The 10,603-nt window shown below is 29.4% G+C and overlaps 2 protein-coding genes across 3 annotated transcripts; both read right to left on the bottom strand.

The window, feature by feature from the left end:
• Positions 1–2,158: 2,158 nt before the first annotated feature.
• Positions 2,159–3,080, bottom strand: LOC127744228 (uncharacterized). Its single transcript, XM_052256507.1, has one exon. It carries the CDS (start codon positions 3,078–3,080, stop codon positions 2,418–2,420), a length of 663 nt encoding a protein of 220 aa, XP_052112467.1. The 3' UTR covers positions 2,159–2,417.
• Positions 3,081–6,321: 3,241 nt separating this feature from the next.
• Positions 6,322–8,730, bottom strand: LOC127744261 (rho GTPase-activating protein 1-like). Of its 2 annotated transcripts, none has more exons than XM_052256541.1 (5): positions 8,271–8,730; positions 7,871–7,991; positions 7,630–7,749; positions 7,256–7,486; positions 6,322–7,077 (listed from the first exon to the last, which is right to left on the bottom strand). In XM_052256541.1, exons 1-5 carry the CDS (start codon positions 8,393–8,395, stop codon positions 6,538–6,540), a joined length of 1,137 nt encoding a protein of 378 aa, XP_052112501.1. In that variant the 5' UTR covers positions 8,396–8,730; the 3' UTR covers positions 6,322–6,537. The 2 variants fall into 2 exon arrangements, with proteins under 2 accessions (XP_052112501.1, XP_052112502.1); XM_052256542.1 differs by having other exon boundaries at positions 7,871–8,044; positions 8,271–8,401.
• Positions 8,731–10,603: the final 1,873 nt, after the last annotated feature.

Here is a 10,603-nt window from a genome sequence, read left to right as displayed (position 1 = left end):
TTACTCCTAAAAGACAATAAAATTCCTAACAAATAAAAATTTGTTAATTCTAATTCGTTCTTAACGAATAAATTAATAATTTAATATGTCATGTAGATATTATTTTATTAATATAAAAAAATTATTAATAAAAAATTAATCAATCTCACAAAAAAAAATTATAAACTAAAAATAATATTTTTTATTAAAGACCTTGTTATTATTTTTTGAAGTAATTACCAAGGCATTTAAAAGTTTTTCTCCTAATAATACTGATACGATGAGTTATTAATTTGTTTAGTAGAGATAATATAAAATGAGTGAATAAATCTATTGTTATTAAGAAAAACTAGGAGAAGTAATTTTTTGTTAATCATCAGTAATTAATTTTATTTTAAAAATATAATTTAAAATTTAGAATTAAAATTTTATAATTTAAAAACTAAAATTTAAAATAAATAAAATAATTTTAAAAAATAAATTAATATTAGTTAAAAAAATTAAGTCCCTAATATTATTCTATTATTAATTTTATAAGTAAATTATTCCTTTCTGATATATATTCCTCCTACTTTTTATCCATAAAGAAAAGGTATGCGATGTCATAAGTGGGTTCCTTAAATTTTGTGCTGCAACGATGTGGTATTAACTATTAACGCCAAATATGATGATATTATTCTTGTAAAAGGTGCTCTATGAAATATACATCACATATATATTACATGCTCCCAACTTGCTATTCTTTTTTCTTTTATTTCTTTTTTCCTAAAATATATTTGTTTGCATGTGTTATACTGTTATCCCTTTCACAATCGTATATTCGTATTGCAATTGCCGTTTCGGGTTCTCGTCTTCTGGATTCTAAATTATCTGTTCGATATCTACTTTCGTTCTAGTTTAGTTTTTCTATAAGAAAAAATAACTAGATTAAATAACATAAATAAATTAAATAATCTTTAATATTATATCAATGTCTTAAAATAAAATAATTTACATACATGTCTTGAATGTTTCTATATAAATCGAATCAATTAAATTTAATTTATACTTTTTAATAGTAAATCGAATCAATTGGATTCAATTTAGCATGTGTATATTGTACCAGTAATAAATCGAATCTATCAAATTTAATTAATATAAAAACATTCAAAACATGCATATAAACTATTTTATTTTAGGATATTATTGGTGTAATATGAAAATCATTTAGTTTGTTTATATTATTTACCCTAAAATTATATTAATTTATTATGAGATAATATTTAATTTGGTCCCTGAACTTACATGCGAGTATCAATTTAATCTCTGAGGTTTCAATTGCCTCTATTTAGTCCTTAAAATTTATAAACGTGCCTCATATTAGTCCTGAGAAGATTTTTAATATAAAAACGTTAATGGAGCACTGTTATAGACCATCAGATGTCACGTTAAAACTTGAAAAATGATTTGGTTTTTGCCATTTAAATAGCTCAAAAACGGCATCGTATTACTTATTTTGTTAGGTAAAATTTTAATAAACACCATTTACGATGTTGTTTTTGGGTTATTTGAATGCCAAAACTAAAATCACATCATTTTACAAAGTTTAGTGTGACATCCGGTTGTTCATGACAGTGTTCTGTTAATTTTTGTATGTTAAAAATTGTTTCAAGGACTAACTTAAGTTATGTTCATAAAGTTTGGAGACTAAACAGAAGCAATTGAAATATCAGGGACTAAATTGAAATTCGCACGTAAATTTAAGGACCAAATTAAATATTATCTCATTATACGACAATTAATTAATGGAACATGCCAGTCTACCTTCTTCATCGGTAAAAGTAGTTAGTTTTCCCTTTTTAGCTAAATTTATTTATAAATTAAAGCAACTATATATATCATGTATGACGTGAATTTGGGTAGAGGAAGTTATGTATCAATGTATCATATCTGACTTTGTTCACAATGAAAGGATCTTGGAAATGGGACTGATAGGACAAAATTGAAGAAATATTGTAAGCATAACATTATTTCAAATGTTATGCATACTTATTTCCTTCTAGAAGCATTAAAAATTCTGAAATGGTCAGAATGAATGGCAAGATTGAAGGAATATAGTTAGAGACTTAATTAGATTTAAGCCAATCATTAAAGTTTACACTTGAGGTCCTCTTTTGGTACATATGTATGTCAGAGGCAGTTCTTTAATTAACTTTTTACTACAAAATAAACCAGAAAATTATACATGATCTCATATTGCAGGGTACCAAAACTTGCATAAAAAGGATAATTCTTTTTCCCATTTCCCATGAATAAGAAACTAAAGATACTAGCTACTATTATATAATTAACAAGCATATGCATTCATATATGTTCTTCTTCATTTACATGCATTATGATGATCATTATTCACACTTACACAACCATCATTTTCTTTTAATTTCCCTTGTTTCTGCTCACTACTCCTCTTCTTCTTCTTGTTCTTCATCAACATCATCTTCTTCTTCTTCTTCTTCTAGAAACTCATCATCATCATCATCATCAGGATGAATAAAATGGAGCTTCAATCTTCCATCCTCTCTAGAAGCATGTAAGAACTCCTGTGATGGTACCCGTATCTCTTCCAAGACAAACCTGCCATTACTCCTGAATGATCTGAACAAAACCCCAGGCTTCCCACTCCTCCCTATGCTTGAAATTGGAGGAGGGTAAGAGTTCCCTCCACCACTACTCATCCTTGATGACCTCCTCCAATGTTCCCCACCGCCACCACCATAGCAATCATTATATTCTTCTGAAACTTGTGCTGCTGCATGGCTTTCAGAACTCCAAGATGAAAAGCTGTCACTGCTCTTGTGCCTCCTGCTTTTGTTGTTCCTTGATTCACCAAAATCTTCACTGTTATTCTGGTTTAGCTTTGTGTAATTTGATGACGATGATATTAGAGTAGTCTCCTTGAAATGGAGTTCACCAAATATCTCAGTGAAAGAGTGCTGTTGATGCTCTAAGGGATTCACTACTACTGGTTTGATTTGGTTCCATGAAAGGGATTCAATCAGTGTTGGATTTTCTGGTAACAGCTTATTCTCAAATATATGCTGAAGGCTCCCACAAGCTGCCATGGCCTAATGCCTATAATCACACACTAGTTTTATGCTTAATTGGTTTCTGAATACCACAAAATAAGATAGAGTATAGTAGAGGGAATGAAGCTAAGGGTGACTCAACTTTTGTTTAGGTGGTTGAGTGAGATATAAAAAAGGAGAAAAGATGCATGGAAATAGCATGATAATGCCCAACAAAAAATCAAAGCTGAAGCTGCTATTATATAGGTAGCAAGTTCTGATTTTTTTGCTACCCTTCTATTATATTGGCTTGGAATTTAATGGGTGGTTATGCTATGCAGCTTGGTCACTATTTGGTAGCCACAAAACGTTCCTAGTAATTAGTCTCATCATGAGAATTATCTTACTTTACTACTTGTGCTATGTGTATACACTTGTATGCTGAATCAAATTCTTAAGTTTATGCGAGTATTCAAGTGGGGCAGGTTAAACCGAATAATAGTGATTGGTATATATATGAAGTAAATAACTCATCAGAATTTAATCAGTTTTTGAATTTAGAATTTAAAAGTTATATGAATACCCTCATCCAAATTAAAAGTTACCTTTATTCCACACATTCATGGTAATATCTTGTTTGAAGGACCAAGTCATGAGTAGTAGTGTTGTATGTGATACACAAATTGCAAGATGCAATTATAATCTTTAATCTTGTACTCTTAATCTTTAAAAAGCTATGACTTAAAGAGAGGTAGTAGTGCATGCTGATGGCGATAGGATTCACACTAGCTATTCCCTTTATTAATTAGGACCACAAACTTTCTTGCTTGGTTTAATTGTGAGGGTGTAAATGAACAAGGTTATGAACCTTTCTTGGTGCCGTCCAGAGTACAATGATGTGAACGGCAAGACTAGTTACTTGTACACATATATACAGCTTCAACTCCAATCTTCGAAATCATATGCACATTAATTAAATTAACCACTTTTTATGTTCACAAGTGGCTTTACACCATTGGATGTTGGAAGGCAACGTGGCATGCTTGTGTGCACTGTTTTCATGTGACTGGTGGTGGTGATTCAGCACTTATTAATTACCATACTATATCATATTTGCAAATTGGCTAAAGTTGAACCATGAATTTTTTGGATAGGATGCTGATGATGATGATGAGGCTACACCAAATCTTAGTTCATATGGAATTATCTTTGTTCATAAGAATAAAATATGAATCTATCTATATCTATCCCTTGTAAGCTACGTTTTTGGTTAATTAATATCTCAAGTACTAATTGGTGGTTGGTTCACTTCTTAGCTCTCAAGTATAAGATATTATTAAATGTTTATAAAATTTACCACTAAAAATTTTTATTAGTACCTAAAATTGAAAATGAGTGAAGTCAACTCATGAGATAATTCAAACTCAATTTGTGAAGTGCTTGATAAATTAAGTTTGTAAGTTAGTGAGTCAAATTTGAGCTTAGATTTAAGTTTATATATTAAATGTGTCAAATTTAAATTTAAATAACTTCAACTCATTAGCTCGTAAATTAACTCAAATAATAATAGTCATTTTTATATGGGCGGGATATTTCCATAAAAACGCGTAAAACATCTTTTTGTAAAGACGCTTACATGCCACATTATTATTGGACATATTAATGAACCAGTTATTTTTGAATTTCTTAACAAATTAGAATAAAACCGATTTTTTTTATAACAATAACAAGAAATCCAATTTTTTTAGGGATCTAATTGTATTTTCAAATTTTTAGGGATTCAAATGTCTATAAAACAAAAAGTTAGAGATATATTTGTTTTTTTATCAAAAAATTTAAAGATATTCGATTTAGATTGTGTAATTCGATCCGATCAAAACGGGTCTAATAATTATAACGCAGACAATTAGGTTTATTATTGTTGTTATAATAAACCGATTTTGTTCTGGTTTATTACAAAAATAAATTATTAACTAGTTTAATAAAGATGTCCAATAATAACATGACATGACACATATAAACATCTTTAAAAAAGACATTTTTAGTGTCTTTATTAAAGTGGTATCCTTTTTGTATATGATTTTGATAGGAAACATAAACAAAAATGTTTGGTAACAAAAAAATATTAGCCAAATACAATCATAATTTATTTTATTTAACATTTATTAATGAATTCTAAATAAGATAAGTTGTGACTTTTTTGTTTCTCTTCTTAACATTACTAAAATATAAATTATACATATTTATAAATAAACAATATATAAAATTAATAGTTTTTTTATAATTTATATAGAATTATAGATTAGTTCATGTTATTTAAACTATTTCGTAAATTTTTTGTGACCGAACTTGAGTTTAAACTATTTTAGTTTAACTCGGCTCACTTCTAGTATTATGGTATCCCAAATGTGACCTCATCATTAGAATTTCTTAATAATTTCTGATTGAGGTTAAATTTGGAATCACCCTGCTGCTGTATGTGCTAGACTGATAGTAGTTAAACTCTACAATAACAATCACATGCTGCTTTTGGGATTAGGGGAAGGGCAAAGAACATTCATGCATCACTCATGCATGTGATTTTTTCATTTACTATTATCATTGCTGGTGGAAAGAGCACTTGGAATATTCGGTTTCAAAACTTTTATACATGCCTGCTAATGCTATCTATGCTACCTTCTAGGAAAGTGCAGTGGTTGGCTCTCATACTTAGCAACCTTATCATCATAATGCACATACAAGGAAATATATAGAAGCATTCTGCAATGCGACATTTTTCCTTTTCATTCATTGTGTGGTTTTCTTTTCTCGTGATATTTCCCACCTTCATGAAACACCACCACATTTGTATAAACTTTCTTTGTGGACCTATCTCCTCACAAATCACAATCATGGACTCATGTCATTTTCATCATCAAAAGTTTGAGATAAATCTTACTTCCACTATAGTATGGGCCAACTGAAGAAAAAATGCCTCTACTTAAAATGAAACTCGTAGCATATCATATTACCATGTATTTGCAACTAAAGTTTATGATAAGGATTTCTTTTGAATACAATATTAGGATATAAAAAAAACTCAGATATTTTTATATCAGTAGAATTGTTTGACTCAATTACTCTCTAACTTAAGAGTCTTATATACACAATTAAATACCAATACATTATCAGTAAATAACAATTAAACTGTTATGATAAACCTATTTTAGCAGCCACACATTGGCATGGAACCTAGTTAGTACAACATTGACAGATGAATCGATGTGGTTTAGGGGGTGATTATGAACAGAGGTAAATAGAACACACAGGAAAATGAGATTTGATTACAATATTAGTGTGATGATCATAGTGTTATGCATGAGCTCAGATAAATTAATCAAACTAGGAAACAATGAAAAAACATAAAGGGACAACTTCACAAACTACACCTAGCAATTTTGCAATAACTTCACAGACATAAACATACAATTCCAATGTCAAAATAATCAAATTTACACACACTATTATGCTTCTTTCACCTCCAGGGTTTAATCTGCTCAGATCTTGAATCTGAGCTGTTCAAATTCCTAGTTCCCTTTTTCTCAACATTTTCATGGATCACAGCTAGCTGGCCTTTGGATTTTTTAGACCCTTTCCTAGCATTTGAACTACTTGATTGGCCACTCTTGTTACTCTTCATGTTTCCTTTTGGTGGATAATCACAGTACAAATTCTCATTGGAAACTTGATTCTCAGAAAAGCATTCCAAATTTTTAGCTTCTAACTTGTTCTTGGGGGATTCAGGGCAACATTCTAAGAAAATTTCCTCAGAAGCAGAGTTTTTCTGAACCTCTTCTTCATTTTGTGCAGCAGTATCTTGCTGGCTAGACTCCAAAGGGGTATGGTCGAAATTCTCATCAGGAAGCTCCAAACATGATCTAGAAGGTTCTAAATACGATCTAGGAGACGGTTCTACCACGGAATCCCTTCGCTCCCGCTGTGTCCTTAATATCAGTGTCTTCAAGAAGTTCATCACTTGAACTGCATACATCAATGCAGTGATAGGGTCTGCCATCTGCAAGAAAGAAAACACCAAACACTTTAGGATTATATGAATAAGCATGAGGTATATCAAAGATGTAATGCAAAAAATACTTAGCCCAGAACAAAATTCAGTATTTTGCCAATCAGTTCATGTTAGTTAATAGTGGAAAGGTTTCAAATGCAATTAAGACATTAGAAAGGTTAACAACCTGAGTCATGTTGGGAGCAAAAACCATAGCAATGTTGCGTGCATTCATCTTATTGAGATGTTCATACTCAGCAACATCAGCCATGAGATTGATGGCCCAATCCAAGAGTGAAGCTTCAGTGTGAGGCAGATGCCTCACTAGTTCAACACAGTCATCTTCAGTCTGGCATTTCAGCACTTGATCTTGAGATAATGAATCCAGAATCCCAGTTGGAAGTTCTCTAAACCATGCCTTGCAAATTACAACAATATCAATCAAAATTATCATATATGAACATCACTGTCTCAAAATCTAACAGGTTCCCTATCTGGAAACTAAATCACAAAGTCATAAACAAAGAAAGCAGAGCAAAATTATTATGTTTGTCTTTGTACCTTAATTAATGCAGCCAAGGAATGAACATCAACAGTTTCTGGGACCACACCCAAATTGAGTTGATCCCTAACATATTCCTCTTGACTATTGTCTGCATTTATTCTGAAAATCCCCTCAGCCTGAATCATAGAAACATTGTTTTGACTTATGACTACATTTATTTATTTTGTTTTCGGGAAAAGTTCCATTCAATGGTAGTAACTGGTTTGAAATGAGAGAAATAAATTAAAGGTGATGAACCTGCAAGCCTCCTTGAGAATACAAGCGGCTTTGCATCAGCAGCAGAATTGTTGGCACACTGTTTCCTCTTGAGTCATACGATAACTGCATGGAATCTGTTGAAACTCCAAAAACCGTTGCACTGCCACCTCAAAGTTCAAACAATAAATCATCAAGAATGTTTAATCATCAACTCTGTCAAATGTACCAAAAGAATCAAAAGGACAGTATTGTAAACTGGGAAAAATACATGTCTTATTGAATCAATATATTCTATACAGATGACTGATTCGATAGCTAATTTTCTGTACACGGCTAACATGGTTGTTTATTTATTTCAATATATATTTATTCAAGGGTAATGCCACTCCAATAATCCAAATGTTGAATCATCAATGTATTGTAAACTGGATAAAAGTACCTAGCACTGGGAGGCCTTCTGGGGACTTCAGGTTCGAACTCAACAGGCAAACCCAAGAATCCATTGAAGCGATCAAAGGTGACATGCGCAACGTGGCGCACGTTAGTGGGGGAACCAATGTTCATGGTGAGGAAGAGAGAGGAAGGCTTGAGGGTTGAGCAATGAATGGGAAGAAGAAAAGGTTGTTGGTTTATGTTTGTTTAATTTGTTGAAGTAGTTGTTGTTGTTGTTGTCCTTAGTGAAGAAGCAAGATTGAAAATGGGAATGTGGGGAGAGTAGTAGAACTTGGTCATGGCTGGCAATGAAAGAGGCCTTTACTTGGAATATAAAAAACAAGAAGAAAAGATTTTTGCCATTTAAGAAAGCCATGATCAGGAGAAGGACTTTTGCTTATTTCAAATTTACAAACACAAACCACAAGGAAGACTCTTGAGCTTGAGTTGAGTTGAAGAAAAGTGTTGCAACAAAATCATATAGTGGGGTGGAACGTGAGAATCATTAACTCAAATTCGTGTTTTTAATTTTTGAATAGTTAATAAGATATGATGTAATAATCTATGTTGCGTGTTGTGGAGCGTTGAACAAGCAATCGCAGTTCTAGTAATAGAGGAGGAGTAGAGGTAAAGCCACATATCTGTGCTTTGTTCCTCAACTATATCTACTAAGTAATAACAATCATCCTTCACAAAAATGTTATTTGTAGATCAAAATCAGCTAATAAAATCAGCCACTAATATATTTGTGTATAAATATATGTGTAGTTTAATTTATTTCAATGTGTATTTATAATTTAGTATGTATTTTATACTAATGGCTAATTTTAGTGGCTGATTTTGGTGTACACGTAGCATAACTTGATAATCAATCACCTATTTATATAAACAACTATACTACGTATACACTAAAATTAGCCGTTAAAATTAGTTACCAATATAAAATACATGTTAAAATATAAATACATATTAAAAATAAATTAAACCACATATATATTTATATATAAATACATTAATGACTATTTTAATAGCTAATTTTAATGTATAAATAATATTTTTATTATATAAAATATATTTTAAAAATAAATATAACAATACATGTCTTTATATAAAATATATAAAATAATTGATTTAATAGTAAGGTAAGGTTTTAGTATTTGCTATTCACATAGCATGCATTTTCAATGAGAGAAAGTTTAGGCACCAGCACTTTTATTAAAATTTGGTCAATATTTAGAGCTTGTTTTGGTGAGTTTTTTAAAAAAAAATTTTAAATTATCTTTTTTCAAAAGATCTTATAGAAAAGTAAAAGTAATTTTATGTTTGGATATCTCATGCAAAAAGATCTTTTAATTTATCAATTATGTTTTGGTATAACCATATAAAAGTACTTTTTTGTTTATTTATTATGTGAAAAAATATTTTTTTTAAGAAAAAAGATCTTTAAAAAAAAATAAAATTGTAACTTCTCAAAAAAGATATTTTTTTCTAGTACTTTTACTTTTACTATTAGAAATTTACTAAATACGTTGAAAAAAAATATTTTTTCAATAAAAAAATATTTTTTTATCAACTTAATGATATCTAAACAAGCACTTAACCAGTAAAAAAAAGTGAATAATCCTATATCATTAGATATAATTTTACATTATTAAAATTATTAATAATAACTAATTAATGGCTATAAATCACAAAACCTGTAGTCTTCTAACACTCTTCTTTTAATAATGAGAAGATCACGCATAAAAAATATATTATATGTATAAAATATATTTTAAAAATAAATATAACAATACATGTCTTGATATACCATATATAAAATAATTGATTTAGTAGTAAAGTAAGGTTTTAGTGTTTACTATTCACATAGCATTTTCAATAATTGATTTAGTAGTAAAAAAATATATTATATGTATAAAAAATTAACTATTAAATTAATTATTATGTATTTATATAAAAATATATGTGATAATATTTAATCTATTTTTAATATATATTTTATGAAAATATTTTCCTAATTGAATAACTATTTTTTTTATAAACATCGCATAATTGATTTAACAAATATCACTCAACTGATATAATATAAGGTGACTAGTATCAATATTTTCATATAAAATAATAATTAAATAATGACTCTTATTATATTATATAATTTAACTAAATATATTAAACTATCTAATAAGTAATTAGTAACAACAATCAATTACAGCATTGTAATAGAAACAATTTGAATCTAAATATCTAATGAAATCTTATTTTCTTATAAACACAAATATTATATGATTTTGAAAGTTAAGAGCATTGGATGCAGGGACAGATGTATGTTATAAGTTTTAT

Source organism: Arachis duranensis, unplaced genomic scaffold (assembly GCF_000817695.3).
Source record: "Arachis duranensis cultivar V14167 unplaced genomic scaffold, aradu.V14167.gnm2.J7QH unplaced_Scaffold_232527, whole genome shotgun sequence".
Taxonomy (NCBI): Eukaryota; Viridiplantae; Streptophyta; class Magnoliopsida; order Fabales; family Fabaceae; genus Arachis; species Arachis duranensis.
This window is presented reverse-complemented; position numbering and strand designations above follow the sequence as displayed.